The sequence below is a fragment of the Salvelinus alpinus genome, chromosome 26, assembly GCF_045679555.1.
Source record: "Salvelinus alpinus chromosome 26, SLU_Salpinus.1, whole genome shotgun sequence".
NCBI lineage: Eukaryota > Metazoa > Chordata > Actinopteri > Salmoniformes > Salmonidae > Salvelinus > Salvelinus alpinus.
This window is the reverse complement of record NC_092111.1, coordinates 20,642,792-20,659,229: the sequence shown is the minus strand read 5'-3', so window position 1 is coordinate 20,659,229 and position 16,438 is coordinate 20,642,792. Positions and strand designations below refer to the sequence as shown.

At 50.1% G+C, this 16,438-nt stretch overlaps 1 protein-coding gene across 1 annotated transcript in view; it reads left to right on the top strand.

Annotated features, from left to right (window-relative positions):
• The window catches only part of LOC139554906 (forkhead box protein O3-like), a 58,568-nt gene extending 55,485 nt beyond the window's left edge, over positions 1 to 3,083 (top strand). The window contains exon 2 of the mRNA XM_071368168.1: positions 467 to 3,083. Within this exon, the coding sequence (XP_071224269.1) occupies positions 467 to 2,299 (1,833 nt within the window). The 3' untranslated portion in view covers positions 2,300 to 3,083. The remainder of the gene's footprint in view (positions 1 to 466) is intronic.
• The last annotated feature ends 13,355 nt before the right edge of the window (positions 3,084 to 16,438 follow it).

Genomic DNA, 16,438 nt, shown 5'->3' with positions numbered 1-16,438 from the left:
AGGAGAGGAGAGTAGAGGAGGGGAGTGGAGTGGAGTGGAGTGGAGTGGAGAGGAGAGGAGTAGAATGAGAGGAGTGTAAAGGAGAGGAGAGTAGAGGAGGGGAGTGGCGTGTAGTGGAGAGGAGAGGAGTGGAGAGGATAGGAGAGGAGGGGAGGGGAGGGGAGGGGAGTAGAGAGGAGAGGCGGGGAGAGCTACTGATTGGCTATAGCTCTGAGGCACTTCGCTGCTCCCTGCGCTCCTTATTCTCTCCTCCATCCCTCTCTTTTTACCTCTCGCTCAGGTGAAATAGTTTGGTGGTGATTTCAAATTATTGTGTGTTTTAAAAAAGTGATGATTTCACCCTAAATGTTCTTTTGGGTGTTAATGTTTATCTCCCCTCTCTTTCTCCCTCTCTCCCTCTCTCCTTCTCCCGCTCTCCCTGTCTCTCTCTTTCCCCCTCTTTCCTTCCCATCTATCTCTACTCCAGAACTCCATCCGCCACAACCTGTCCCTCCACACTCGGTTCATCCGTGTCCAGAATGAGGGGACAGGGAAGAGTTCCTGGTGGATGCTGAACCCAGAGGGGGGGAAGATGGGTAAGGGACCCCGGCGACGCGCTGCCTCCATTGACTGCCCCAACGGCACCAAGATCCTGAAGAGTAAAGGACGAGCCAGGGGGAAGAGGGCTGGAGCTGGAGCTGGGAGTGGAGCTGTTGGTCGGGGCAGGCGGCAGGGTTATGGTCTGGGTCAGGGGGCTCGGCCAGGGATGCATCAGGGGTCTCCGGAGCATGGTAGTCCTGCAGGGAAGGGCGGAGTAGGGGTGGGAGGAGAGGAGTACGATGCCTGGACGGATCTCCACTCCCGGACCTCCTCCTCAGCTTCGACGCTCAGCGGCTGCCTGTCTCCCATCCTGGCCGAGGCTGAGCCAGATGAGCCAGAGGAGGGAGGCCTGTCCTGCTCCACTTCCCCACGTCTCTATCCCAGCCCTACTTCCACTCGCTCCCCTGCCCTGGGCACTGGGGGGCACTGCCCTGGCACCTCAATGGAGCTACCACAACTCACTGACCTGACTGGGGCTATCAGCCTGGACGAGGGCTACCCCCACCCCCAGAACCACCCTCCGACCCAGCCTCGTAATGGCTACCCCAGCCCCTACGGCTCCAGCCCCAAGGGGGAAGGCTCCTACTGCGGCCCCGTCTATGGGCAGCCATCCCTGGGCATGCTGCGGCTCCACGCCCCCATGCCCATGCAGACCATCCAGGAGAACAAGCCAGCCAGCTTCCAGCGCCCCCTGAGGGCCTACTCAGAGAACAATGCCCTGCAGAGCCTGCTGACCGGAGGGCCTGGAGGTCCTCAGTACTGCAGTAAGGACATGGTCACACTGGGAGGGGAAGGAAGGGAGTCACACACGCTCCTGACCCAGGTAACCAATCAGAGTCGCAGCAGCCACAATCATAGCCATAGCAACCATAATCATAATAACCATGAGCACAGACACAATCCAGGCCCACACAATGGTCACGGCTCAGTTCATGACCAGAACCCCAGCGGTCATCATCAGAATGGTCACCACAATCACGGTCACCCCAACCTGGACTACAACCATAGCCACAAACATCACCTCAGCCCGGGAACTGACTACAACCAGAGTCACAACCACAAACTGAACCCAAGCCATGACCACACTCCCCGGTCCAATCAGGGTCACCTCCATGGTCACCTCCAGGGGAGACCTAGACCTCCAGCCATCCAGGCTCTTTCTCCCAGAGTCAACACAGATATCCTGCAGCCCTACAGCCTCAAAACCCCCACCCCAACCCCTAGCCACTATGGCCCCCTTGCCCCCCATCTCCCCACCACCAATCCCCCGTCCCTGCCCCCCAACCCCGCCTCTGTTCTTGACATACCCCAGGACCCCTGCCTCCGCCTGGCCTCCGCCCCGGCCCCTCACCCCCACCCCCGCCACCAGCCCTACCCCGGTACCACCTACCACCAGGGTATAACTATGACCGACTCCTGGCATGGCTACTACCATCACACCCTCCACCCCTCCCAGAACTACCAGGGACACCCCCACCACAGCACTCACCAACCCAACCGCATGGCTCCAGACCTGGATGTAAACGTAGACGTTCTCCCCAGCAGCCTAGACTGTGACGTGGAGTCCATCCTCCTCAATGACTTTATGGACACAGAGGGGATGGGGATGGACTTCAACTTTGACGGCTCCCTGTCTCAAGGAGTGGGCATGGGCATGAGCATAGCGGCTTTCGCCGGAGCGCCCCAGGGACATCACAGTCAGAACTGGGTGCCTGGGTGAAGGGGATTGGTCGGGGAAGCCCAAGGGCCAATCAGAACACAGCAGAAAGGCTTTCACCCACAAGGCTGAGCTGCAGGGGTCAGAGGTCAGGGATCAGGGTCAGAACGTACCCTTGGACTGACTGTCTGATTGACTGTGATGCTTAATGCTACAAGACAAAAGAACTGAATATGTATTGTCATGTTGTTTCCTGAGGGTCCCTTACAATCTCTATTCTCTCATTCTCTCTCTTCCTCTCTCTCTTTGTTCATTCTTTCCTTTCTCTGTTCCTCTCTCTGTGTTCTCTCTCTCATTCCCTCTGCACTCGTTCTCTCTACTCCCTCTCCCCCTCTATCTCTGTGTCCCTCCTTTCTCTCCTGTGATGGAGTAGCACCACAGCCCCCTCCCAGCTCTGTGTTATACCCCTTGTTCATGTCCTTCAGTTGGTCTGCTATACTGTATCACGCACTTTACATCCATCGCTTTCAAAACAGATGCAGTATAACAAAGACCGGGGGGAAGTCATAGTTTGTGTTGGCTTAAGTTGAATTCATGCAAACCACTTTATTATCCATCTCTTCTTATAAAAAAGAGAGAGGTGGTATCTTACTTGAGAACAGGATCAAACAACTGCATAAATAAAGAGGTTCAGCGGGTTGAGATGATTGTTTTTCATATGGGTTGGAAGGTAGGGAGGTCGGGGAATGGGTGGATGGAGGGAGGGATGAAGGAAGAGGGGGTTGGCTTCACCAGGGTCAGGGCGAGTTCTCCTTCTTCCTCAAGGATGGAAGGATGGAGGGATGGAAGGATGGAAGGATGTAGGAATGGAGGGATGGAAGGAGGGAGGGATGGAGGGATGAAAGGAGGGAGGGATGAAAGGAGGGAGGGATGGAGGGATGAAAGGAGGGATGGATGGAAGGATGGAGGAATGGAGGGATGGAAGGAGGGAGGGATGGAGGGATGAAAGGAGGGAGGGATGGAGGGATGAAAGGAGGGAGGGATGGAGGGATGGAGGAATGGAGGGATGGAAGGAGGGAGGGATGGAGGGATGAAAGGATGGAGCGATGGAGGGATGAAAGGAGGGAGGGATGGAAGGATGGAGGGATGGAAGGAGGGAGTGATGGAGGGATGAAATGATGGAGGAATGGAGGGATGGAAGGAGGGGGGATGGAGGGATGGAAGGATGGAGGAATGGAGGGATGGAAGGAGGGAGGGATGGAGGGATGGAAGGATGGAAGGAGGGAGGGATGGAGGGATGAAAGGAGGGAGGAATGGAGGGATGGAAGGAGGGAGGGATGGAGGGATGAAAGGATGGAGCGATGGAGGGATGAAAGGAGGGAGGGATGGAGGGATGGAAGGAGGGAGGGATGGAAGGAGGGAGTGATGGAGGGATGAAATGATGGAGGAATGGAGGGATGGAAAGAGGGGGGATGGAGGGATGGAAGGATGGAGGAATGGAGGGATGGAAGGAGGGAGGGATGGAGGGATGGAAGGATGGAAGGAGGGAGGGAGGGATGGAGGGATGAAAGGAGGGAGGAATGGAGGGATGGAAGGAGGGAGGGATGGAGGGATGAAAGGAGGGAGGGATGGAGGGATGGAAGGATGGAGGAATGGAGGGATGGAAGGAGGGAGGGATGGAGGGATGAAAGGAGGGAGGGATGGAGGGATGGAAGGAGGGAGGGATTGAGGGATGGAGGAATGGAGAGATGGAGGGATGTAAGAATGTAGGAATGGAAGGAGGGAGGGATGGAGGGATGGAGGTATGGAAGGATGGAGGAATGGAGAGATGGAGGGATGGAGGGATGTAAGGATGTAGGAATGGAAGGAGGGAGGGATGGAGGGATGGAGGAATGGAGGGATGGAGGAATGGAGGAATGGAGGGATGGATGGAGGATTGGGGGTCAGGAGTTCTCCTTCTCCCTGGTGGTGTCGTCCACCATAGATGGATGGAGGGATGGACGAATAGAGGATAGATAGAGGATAGAGGGATGAGGATAAGCGTTGCTGGTTGGTTGCTATGTCCCCCAGTGTGGTCCAGGAGGACAGCCATCCATCAGACAGCCTTCATCATCAGCTAGGGTCTCCATTTAAATGCACAATCTCCTCTTTAATCTCTTTAAGCTACGGTGATGCATCACTATTGCAAATTTAATACGCCACTCTATGTTTCTCCCCCCTTCCATTCACCTCCATCTGGGCATGCACGCACACACACACACACACACACACACACACACACACACACACACACACACACACACACACACACACACACACACACACACACACACACACACACACACACACACACACACACACACACACACACACACACACACACACACACACACACACACACTCCATTCACCTCCGGACACACTGGCTTAATGTGTTTTGGCCAAAGTGATGATGTTAAAGTCACTGTGTACTAAATAGCAGAGGAATGAGAAATGGAGCAATGGGGAGAGAAAAGGAGAAATGGTAATATTCCCTCTGTGCCTCTTCCTCTCCATTTGGTGGATTTATGTAGCTCTCCTCTTAATGAAATAAGGAGCTTTCTCCCTGCCTGCTCTGCTTCCTGAAGAGGGTTCTCGTTCAACCCCAGCCTAGCTGCTTCCTCTAGCTGACCAACCACACAACACAACAGTTTACTCAATCTAGGGGCCGTCCTAAATGGGCCACTGTCCCCTACACACTGAGTGTACAACACATTAGGAACTCTTTCAAACCGCACCGGTTTGAGTGTGTCAAGAACTGCAGCGCTGCTGGGTTTTTCACGCTCAACAGTTTACCATGTGTATCAAGAATGGTTCACCACCCAAAGGACATCCAGCCAACTTGACACAACTGTGGAAAGCATTGGAGTCCACATGGGCCAACATCCTTGTGGGACGCTTATGATACACCTTGTAGAGTCCATGACCCGATGAATTGAGGCTGTTCTGAGGGCAAAAAGGGGTGCAACTCAATATTAGGAAGGCGTTTCTAATGTGTTGTACACTCAGTGTATATTGCCCTCATTTGGACTCCATTCCCTCTACACTGGGATAATTCTGGCCAGAGACTCTAATGACATCAACTCCATCATCTGTATTAAGTAACCTTGGTTAAATCTGAAATGGTATCCTTTACCCTAGTGCACTCAAACCTAAGCCTCTGGCCAAAACTAGTACCCTAGGGTTGCCCTATGTTACTGCTGATGAACTTGATGTCCTCAGTCCTTAGATCTCAGTACAGCCCCTCTTGTTCCATCCTCCATTCCACCTCTCACACAGCAGGGTATAGCCTGGCATGTTTTACACTAGTGAATTGGCACACTGATTAACACATTCAGCAAGATAACAATTATTTAGTGCTATCTCCCCTTCACAGAAACTCTCCTCCTATCCTCCCCCCCCTCTCTCTCTCTCTCTCTCTCTCTCTCTCTTGCTATCTCTCCCTCTTTCTCTCTCTCTCTGTCACATTCCTTCATTCCTTCCATCCCATTCACCACCCCCCTCTCTATCTCTCCCTCTCTTACTCTCCCTCTCTCACCCCCCCTCTCACTTCCTCTCACTCTCTCTTTCTCTCCCTCTCTCTCATCCTATCACATCCTCTCATCCAGAGGTTAGACAGAGGGGAAACAACATTAATTCCCTGGCTAAAGAGATAAATGATTTATGATTTATTTATGCAAGTGTTGGTGTTTTCTCATCTCATCTCCCTGGCACCAAGTCATAATTCTCTCTCTTCAGAAAGCACAAGGGAGATTTTAGAGAGGTTTTGTGCGTCCAGTAACAGGGGGAAAAAGACAGGCTATTAGTGCTTGAACAACAAGGTCCTCCTGGTCCCAGTTCACATTGTATTAACGGTACAAAGAGCATAGGAATTGGCTGGCTATACAGCACAAACAGATCTGGGATCAGGCCAGTCCTCTGCCACTCCACCCTTCAGATTCCTACAGTATCTGTTGTCTCTAGTCGAGCTTTACTTTGCTGTTGTCTTCTTTTCTTGTGGTCGTCCTGTTCTGTGATCGTCAGTGAGGTCCTTTGTCTTGATAGGGTGCTTTGTGTTTGCAGCATTTTTATTCCAGGAGGGAGACGGGGGGGGGGGGGGGGGGGGGTAGTGTCCTCCAGTCTTGTCCTAGCACCTGCCCTGCATGCTTGAGAGAGAGAGAAAAACAGAAAGAGAGAGAGAGGGAAAGGGAGAGGGAGAGAGAGAGAAAGAGAGAGAGAGAGAGAGAGAGAGAGAGAGAGAGAGAGAGAGAGAGAGAGAGAGAGAGAGAGAGAGAGAGAGAGAGCGAGAAGGATTGAGAGGCAGAGAGAGAGAAGGATTGAGAGGCAGAGAGAGAGAGAGAGAGCGAGAGAGAGAGCGAGAGAGAGAGAGAGAGTGAGAGAGACAGAGAGACAGAGCGAGAGAGAGAGAAGGATTGAGAGGCAGAGAAGGAGAGATATTTTTAGGGGAGAGGCTAGAAGGGAGGTAGAGGGAGAGAAAGGTAGAGAGATCAGGGAGGTTAGAAGGGAGAGAGAGAAGGAGTAAGAGAGAGAGGCAGACTGTGAGACACTGATATTTTCCAGCCGAGTAGCTTCCTGTAGAACTGGCCTTTTGAATCAGGCCAAATGTCAAGTGCTACTCTGCCGGCACCAACACGTTCAGATCAGATAACTATCCCTCTGCTCTGATCAGATAACTATCCCTCTGCTCTGATCAGATAACTATCCCTCTGCTCTGATCAAAGAGGAACAACGACGGGTATCTTCACAGGGTTTTCTCTTCCGTTCGTTGTTCCTTTCTTTCTTTTTGACTTGAGATGGCGCGATGGCATATTTTTGTAACCCGACTGTAATTTCATGTCTGGCCCCAGCGTGCACTAGATTGTGTGTTGAGCATCTCATGAGTGTGTTTGTGTGTGTGTGTGTGTGAAGCACACATGATGATGTACAAGATGATGTACAGAATTGATGATGGAAATCCCTTGCCCTGTAATACCACTTGTCCTGGTCTCCTTCCAACCAGGTCACCCATGATACAAGTCAGTATTCGACGTCCATCCATGTCTGAGGACATCGGGAGATGACATGGAAACCGGCCTCTAGGGGCAACAGTGAGAGCTGTTACCTTCAAGTAGGTTTTGGTTGTGGACGAGGATGGTGGATGGTTGTTAGCATCTGCCTCTGATTCCAAAGGTTGCAAGTTCAAATCCAGTGCTAGAAAGTTGTTTTTGACATTTTTGTGTTAAGCCTTTCCCAAACCTTAACCCTTACCTTAACCATTCGGCGTTCATGCCTAACCTTAACCCTAACCTTAAAAATTCAGAGTTAATGCCTAAAATTATCTTTAAACACTTCCAAATGTAACATTTGCAACAACTTCCAAATTTGTCGTTTGAGAAACATGGATGATCGTCTAATTTTGTCGTGAGACTGTGAGAGCTAGTTGCTCCTTCATGCCTGGTGAGGTACAACATACATACATACATACATACATACATACATACATACATACATACATACATACATAATATATACAGGTTATATTTATTGGTAGTGAAGATGGGTTCTGTGCTGTGGCCCTTTGACTCCCTCAGTCCCTCATTATCTTTATTACAGAGACATGATGATGCTTCTATTACAATCTGATTCTGTACATAATCTATATTGGAGAAAAAATTGTATTATAATTTTTTGGGACAAGCAAAATATCAATTTCTTTTCTAAAATGATGTGTCTGATCATCTGTGACTATAAAATAAAACAAAAGAGAACATAGACTTGTTTTGTTCCTGTTTATTTCTGTGTGTGTGTGTGTGTGTGTGTGTGCACATGTGCACGTGTAAGCCTGCCTGTGTGTATGTGTGTGTGTGTGTGTGTGTGCACATGTGCACGTGTAAGCCTGCCTGTGTGTGTGTGTGTGCACATGTGCACGTGTAAGCCTGCCTGTGTGTGTGTGTGTGTGCACATGTGCACGTGTAAGCCTGCCTGTGTGTGTGCACATGTACACGTGTAAGCCTGCCTGTGTGTATGTGTGTGTGTGTGTGTGTGTGCACATGTGCACGTGTAAGCCTGCCTGTGTGTGTGCACATGCATGCATGAGTGTGTATCCGCTCATTCATTAATTTGTGTTTGTGTGCTCCTTCATAGACACACTGCTGTGCATTAGATGTGCCAGCCAACCCCGGCAGTACACCCCCTGTCATTATTACCATACTATAGCTGTAAATCCTGACACATCACAGCAGTAAAGTGGGGTCTCTTGGTGTGTATGTGGGGGAGTGAGCCGGTAGGGGGCAAGAGAAATGGAGGGCTATGTGAGTGGGTGGGAGTGAAATGGCTATCAGAGGTGACTTTCAGTGGGATAAGCTCTCATAACATCCATAAACACAAACACACACACATAAACATATTAGCTCACGATCATAATAAAAAACAGACCAAATGAGTTGTGTGTGTGGTGCACGCTAACAGGTGCGTTGTGTGTGTGTACCAGCCATAAACTGGTGTGAAAGTGCTGACGCTCAGAGAGACATATTCTTGGAGCTGAGAGATCCCCTGCAGGCCTAGTAACCTTGAGCTCCATCCCCCAGCCACGGAAAACCAAGTCAGGCATACCAGACAGACAGTGTGTCCCCGTCCACAGCCCCATCCACATACACACACAGCCCCACTGGAGCCCAGCAGGGGGGCCCTAGCCTCTGGCCTGACTACAACCTGCCCTGAGACCCCCCAGTGTGTGAGCGTGCTACTGGCCTAACCTGTCGACTGCGTGATAAGAGAGAGAGAGAGAGAGAGAGAGAGAGAGAGAGAGAGAGAGAGAGAGAGAGAGAGAGAGAGAGAGACCAGTCTTCACTCGCTCCATTCATCTATATTTCACAGCATTTTCAATTAGTGTCTAAGTGTGGTTGGAGAGAGAGAGGAAGAGAGACTGATAGAAAGAGACAGAAAAGGAGACATGTCTCTGTGGGCTGTCTGCTCCAGGTCACCGTGTCCTGGTGATGTCCTCTCTCTGTTCCCTTTCTACCCCAGCCAGCGGAATCATGCCTGGGCAGATCTGAGGCAGGGAGGGGGTCCTACTACCGGAGAGGGGAGTCCTATATCTGGACCACAATACTGTCTGGGTAGGGGTAGGGGAGGACAGGGAGACTGGGGGAGGATAAAGGGAGAGCAGAGACAGGGGGGAGACTGGAGTATCAGAGGATAGAGAATAGAGGAGGGAGGAGACTGGAGTATCAGAGGATAGAGAATAGAGGAGGGAGGAGACTGGAGCATCAGAGGATAGAGAATAGAGGAGGGAGGAGACTGGAGTATCAGAGGATAGAGAATAGAGGAGGGAGGAGACTGGAGTATCAGAGGATAGAGAATAGAGGAGGGAGGAGACTGGAGTATCAGAGGATAGAGAATAGAGGAGGGAGGAGACTGGAGTATCAGAGGATAGAGAATAGAGGAGGGAGGAGACTGGAGTATCAGAGGATAGAGAATAGAGGAGGGAGGAGACTGGAGCATCAGAGGATAGAGAATAGAGGAGGGAGGAGACTGGAGTATCAGAGGATAGAGAATAGAGGAGGGGGGAGACTGGAGCATCAGAGGATAGAGAATAGAGGAGGGAGGAGACTGGAGTATCAGAGGATAGAGAATAGAGGAGGGAGGAGACTGGAGCATCAGAGGATAGAGAATAGAGGAGGGAGGAGACTGGAGTATCAGAGGATAGAGAATAGAGGAGGGAGGAGACTGGAGCATCAAAGGAGAGAGAATAGAGGAGGGAGGAGACTGGAGTATCAGAGGATAGAGAATAGAGGAGGGAGGAGACTGGAGCATCAAAGGATAGAGAATAGAGGAGGGAGGAGACTGGAGTATCAGAGGATAGAGAATAGAGGAGGGAGGAGACTGGAGTATCAGAGGATAGAGAATAGAGGAGGGAGGAGACTAGAGGATAGAGAATAGAGAATAGAGGAGGGAGGAGACTAGAGGATAGAGAATAGAGGAGGGAGGAGACTGGAGCATCAAAGGATAGAGAATAGAGGAGGGAGGAGACTGGAGTATCAGAGGATAGAGAATAGAGGAGGGAGGAGACTGGAGTATCAGAGGATAGAGAATAGAGGAGGGAGGAGACTGGAGTATCAGAGGATAGAGAATAGAGGAGGGAGGAGACTGGAGTATCAGAGGATAGAGAATAGAGGAGGGAGGAGACTGGAGTATCAGAGGATAGAGAATAGAGGAGGGAGGAGACTGGAGCATCAGAGGATAGAGAATAGAGGAGGGAGGAGACTGGAGTATCAGAGGATAGAGAATAGAGGAGGGAGGAGACTGGAGCATCAGAGGATAGAGAATAGAGGAGGGAGGAGACTGGAGTATCAGAGGATAGAGAATAGAGGAGGGAGGAGACTGGAGCATCAAAGGATAGAGAATAGAGGAGGGAGGAGACTGGAGTATCAGAGGATAGAGAATAGAGGAGGGAGGAGACTGGAGCATCAAAGGATAGAGAATAGAGGAGGGAGGAGACTGGAGACTGGAGTATCAGAGGATAGAGAATAGAGGAGGGAGGAGACTGGAGTATCAGAGGATAGAGAATAGAGGAGGGAGGAGACTAGAGGATAGAGAATAGAGAATAGAGGAGGGAGGAGACTAGAGGATAGAGAATAGAGGAGGGAGGAGACTGGAGCATCAAAGGATAGAGAATAGAGGAGGGAGGAGACTGGAGTATCAGAGGATAGAGAATAGAGGAGGGAGGAGACTGGAGTATCAGAGGATAGAGAATAGAGGAGGGAGGAGACTGGAGCATCAAAGGATAGAGAATAGAGGAGGGAGGAGACTGGAGTATCAGAGGATAGAGAAAAGAGGAGGGACTTCCCTGCAGTTTGGAACAGCTGTGATCTGCAGTCGCCTGGTTCTCCAGGGGAACCAGTCTGCAGAGAGGAGACATGAGGCCCCAGGCATAACCCCAGGCTATTCACAGCAGCCATATGCCCAGCTAGGGAGGAGTACAGACTATGGATGAGGCCCTATGTTACCGTATGACTGGGAATCAATGGCTGGAGTGTTGAGAGGAAACAGAGACCAGAGAGGGACTGAGGACTGTTGTGTTATGTGATTAGGGTTAGGAAGCAGAGAGGGAATGAGAAGGCTACTGTTGTGTTGTCGGTGACCAGCCCAGACCAGGTCAAACCGAGGCTATATCAGAGATGCCCCCCGAGCACCAAGACATACAACTATGATGTCAAACATCTCCACGGTCTGATAGACCAGACCGTACATGAAAGCAGAACCAGCTACTGTAGCTGGAGGGGAAACGAAACACCAAGCAAAGTGACGGGTAGAGTAGGAAATGAATTAACGTTCTGAAGCAGAGCTGTACCTGCCTCTGGGAGAAGGAAGGATAGAAGGGAGGAGAGGGGCTCTCCACTCTCAGAATCATTGAAGTTGTGGGTCTGCCTCTCCGTGACCAGCCAGCCAGACAGGCGGGTTGGCGGTGGACCTGTGGCAGTTAGCAGCATATGAAAGTGTAATGAGATTGCCTTGCATAGAACCATCGTCTCTCTCTCTTCCAGGCGAGCTGGACCAGGATGGTGAGGCAGAGTGTGGTATGATGTCACTGACACCTGGGGAATAGCAGAGCAGAGTGGCCTGGTGAACGATACAGAGCCGGAGGACAAGCAGTGTGTGCATGCATGTGTGTGTGTGTGTCGGAGCAGTGGTGATGGGAGGACAACGTTTATGCTACACACCGATTTGCTCTGATGGACACAATCTGCCCCGTTGGCCTATCTAGCCGTATCTACTTCCTCGCTCCCTGTCTCAGATTCTGCCTGGTTGTGCATATTCAATATAGTTTGGACAGAATTTTTTCAGTTTTGATTGAACAAAAAAACGTCCTTCAAAAGAGAACAACCACCTCATGTTAGTGAAGGTGTAGGCAGAATGGTCATAGGTTTACTACTTCATGTGTGATGTGTTTTTATCGTACTCATCTTCAGAGCCACAACATTCTGTTCTCTGGTATTCCTCACCGTGTGTTCTGCTACTAGCTGCCCCAGGGACTCAGATAAACATACTTTATTACAACGTCCGCCTCTACCATCTAAGCTGGGATAACTGCGTGTTTGATTACACCCCTTTTTTTGTCTGAGACCAGTTAATTCAGTTAGTTGAGATGGACCTAAGGGAGCTGTAGTTCTGGATAGTGATGTGATGTTGTACTGTTGTAGTCCTAAGTCAACGCGTCAGGTTAAAATAGAATGATAAAAAAAATAACAATGAACCTAGAGCTAGTAGCCTCCCCTTAAAGTGAATTAAAAACAAAACGCTACATTTTAAGTAAGAAGTAGTCATTGGTCTGAAAACGAAAAAGAAAGGAAATTCACGAGTACCGCAAAGCCTTCTCCACCCATGCTCTACCAAGGTTTTCCAGCACCACAAAGCCTTCTCCACCCATGCTCTACCAAGGTTTTCCAGTACCACAAAGCCTTCTCCACCCATGCTCTACCAAGGTTTTCCAGTACCACAAAGCCTTCTCCACCCATGCTCTACCAAGGTTTTCCAGTACCACAAAGCCTTCTCCACCCATGCTCTACCAAGGTTTTCCAGTACCACAAAGCCTTCTCCACCCATGCTCTACCAAGGTTTTCCAGTACCACAAAGCCTTCTCCACCCATGCTCTACCAAGGGTTTCCAGTACCACAAAGCCTTCTCCACCCATGCTCTACCAAGGTTTTCCAGTACCACAAAGCCTTCTCCACCCATGCTCTACCAAGGTTTTACAGCACCGCAAAGCCTTCTCCACCCATGCTCTACCAAGGTTTTACAGCACCACAAAGCCTTCTCCACCCATGCTCTACCAAGGTTTTACAGCACCGCAAAGCCTTCTCCACCCATGCTCTACCAAGGTTTTCCAGCACCACAAAGCCTTCTCCACCCATGCTCTACCAAGGTTTTCCAGTACCACAAAGCCTTCTCCACCCATGCTCTACCAAGGTTTTCCAGTACCACAAAGCCTTCTCCACCCATGCTCTACCAAGGTTTTCCAGTACCACAACGCCTTCTCCACCCATGCTCTACCAAGGTTTTCCAGTACCACAAAGCCTTCTCCACCCATGCTCTACCAAGGTTTTCCAGTACCACAAAGCCTTCTCCACCCATGCTCTACCAAGGTTTTCCAGTACCACAAAGCCTTCTCCACCCATGCTCTACCAAGGTTTTCCAGTACCACAAAGCCTTCTCCACCCATGCTCTACCAAGGTTTTACAGCACCGCAAAGCCTTCTCCACCCATGCTCTACCAAGGTTTTACAGCACCACAAAGCCTTCTCCACCCATGCTCTACCAAGGTTTTACAGCACCGCAAAGCCTTCTCCACCCATGCTCTACCAAGGTTTTACAGCACCACAAAGCCTTCTCCACCCATGCTCTACCAAGGTTTTCCAGCACCACAAAGCCTTCTCCACCCATGCTCTACCAAGGTTTTACAGCACCGCAAAGCCTTCTCCACCCATGCTCTACCAAGGTTTTCCAGCACCACAAAGCCTTCTCCACCCATACTCTACCAAGGTTTTCCAGTACCGCAAAGCCTTCTCCACCCATGCTCTACCAAGGTTTTCCAGCACCACAAAGCCTTCTCCACCCATGCTCTACCAAGGTTTTCCAGCACCACAAAGCCTTCTCCACCCATGCTCTACCAAGGTTTTCCAGTACCGCAAAGCCTTCTCCACCCATGCTCTACCAAGGTTTTCCAGCACCACAAAGCCTTCTCCACCCATGCTCTACCAAGGTTTTCCAGCACCACAAAGCCTTCTCCACCCATGCTCTACCAAGGTTTTCCAGTACCGCAAAGCCTTTTCCACCCATGCTCTACCAAGGTTTTCCAACACACAACTTTGACCTACTACAGTAGCTATGTTTGTTGACTGTATGCAGGTTGCTTAGGATTCAAGCATTCTCAAACAGCCTAATTCATACTCTTATAGGAAGTTCCCCCACAATAATGTGATTTATATCGCATACAAGTTAAAGTTTTGGATTCTTCACACACCACACTATTCCCATTCCACCCAAAAAATATATACAGTACCAGTCAAAAGTGTGGACACACCTACTCATTCAAGGGTTTTTCTTTATTTTTTACTATTTTCTACATTGTAGAACAATAGTGAAGACATCAAAACTATGAAATAACACATATGGAATCATGTAGTAACCCAAAAATTTGCTAAAAATCTAAACACCTTTTTACTTTGTCATTATGGGGCATTGTGTGTAGATTGATGAGGGAAAAAAACTATTTAATACATTTTAGTATACGTCTGAAACGTAACAAAATGTGGAAAAAGTGAAGGGGTTTGAATACTTTCCGAATGCACTGTATGTGCGGCTGTCATGTTGAGGTCCTTACTGCAGGGGCGGGGGCATGGGGGTGGCAGAAGGGGCATAGGTTTGATCTTGGGGGGCCCACTGCAAATAGGGTGTGGCCAGGGTTTGTTTGGGGGGGTCTCAGCTGGTTGGAGTGCGGAGGGGGTGTGGCTTGTGATGCTGTGGTCTGGGTGAAGGTCTCGGCGTGGGTTCTCTCGGTGCAGGTCCTTCAGGAGGGGGTTTCGCAGGTCTGGGAGGGTGTCTCGCTGGTCTGGCCTGGGTTAGTTGTTCCTGTGTAAGGTGCTGGGGCTGTGGTTGAGGGTGATGACCTTCAGTGTCCTGACAAAATTTGCGATTGCTGCCTTGTAGAGGTGGACCTGGTCATAAAGGCTGTTCAAGTCAAGGTTGGAGTGGTGGGCCAGGTAGACATTAGGTTTTGAGGCACAGTCCCGGGAAATGCTTGCATTCACCTGCTATATGGGGGCAGGGTGAAACTCTTTTCGTGGTAGCAGGGTGGAGATGACCACTTGTGCGTTGGGTAAAGTGGAAGAAGCTTTTTCAATCACTCCCTTGATTGCTGTGGCCACCCTTTCCTGCTGGGACATCTGTTCCACTCTGTACCGCTCTCTCTCTCTCTCTCTCTCTCTCTCTCTCTCTCTCTCTCTCTCTCTCTCTCTCTCTCTCTCTCTCTCTCTCTCTCTCTCTCTCTCTCTCTCTCTCTCACTCTCGCGCACTTTCTCTCCCTCTCTCTTCTTCTTCTTCTTCGTCTTGATGGTTAATAACTATCTACTCATCAGCCACGCTGATCTGTCTCCATCGTGTAGCCACTCTCCGTCTCTGGTTTGTCACACTAATTAGTCTTTAAGATGATCAGTCAGTAGCTAGCGGTGGTTTATGTGTGTATGTGTGTGTGTGGTGGCATAGTCTTCCATAACATGGTGTACTGGGGAATCAGATGTTTAATCTATGACTAGATCAGAGGTCTTGGACTAGGATGAGGATGGGGAAGAGAAGGAGGAGGTGGATATAAGAGGCAGGGAAGGAGGGTTGGAACGAGGCAAGAAGGGATGGAAGGATGGAGGGAGGATGGAAGAGAGGGAGGGGGTGGATAAAAGAGGGAATTTGGGCATCTTAAAGTCTTAATTACGTTCCTTCTTCTCAGCTGGTGGCAGGCGTAAATGGAGATCCTGAGGGACCCAATGATCCACTTTCTGATCTCCTCCACATCTTACTGATACACACACACACACACACACACACACACACACACACACACACACACACACACACACACACACACACACACACACACACACACACACACACACACACACACACACACACACACACACACACACACACACACACACAGCTCAGCCGCTGATCAAAAAGAAAGAGCGTTGAGGAGAGGCCTAGATGCTTGAAACTCTTGGGACCTTATCCAGTGTGGGGTTGCTGTGGTTGTCATTGAAACTAACGGAAGTTTGAATTGTTGAGTTCCTGCAAAGAAAAAAGCACACTTACTTAGGAGAGAGAAAGCGAGAGCGAGAAAGCGAGCGAGAGAAAGAGAGCGAGAAAGAGGGAGCGAGCGAGGGAGAAAGAATATTGAACGGTATCATGAATAGATAATAAATATTCTCTCCATGCTAGCTCTAGCTGAAGGCATTTGTCCCAAATATACGAGGCAGCATCCATCTGAGTTGACCTGCACACACACACACACACACACACACACACACACACACACACACACACACACACACACACACACACACACACACACACACACACACACACACACACACACACACACACACACACACACACACACACACAGACACGCACAG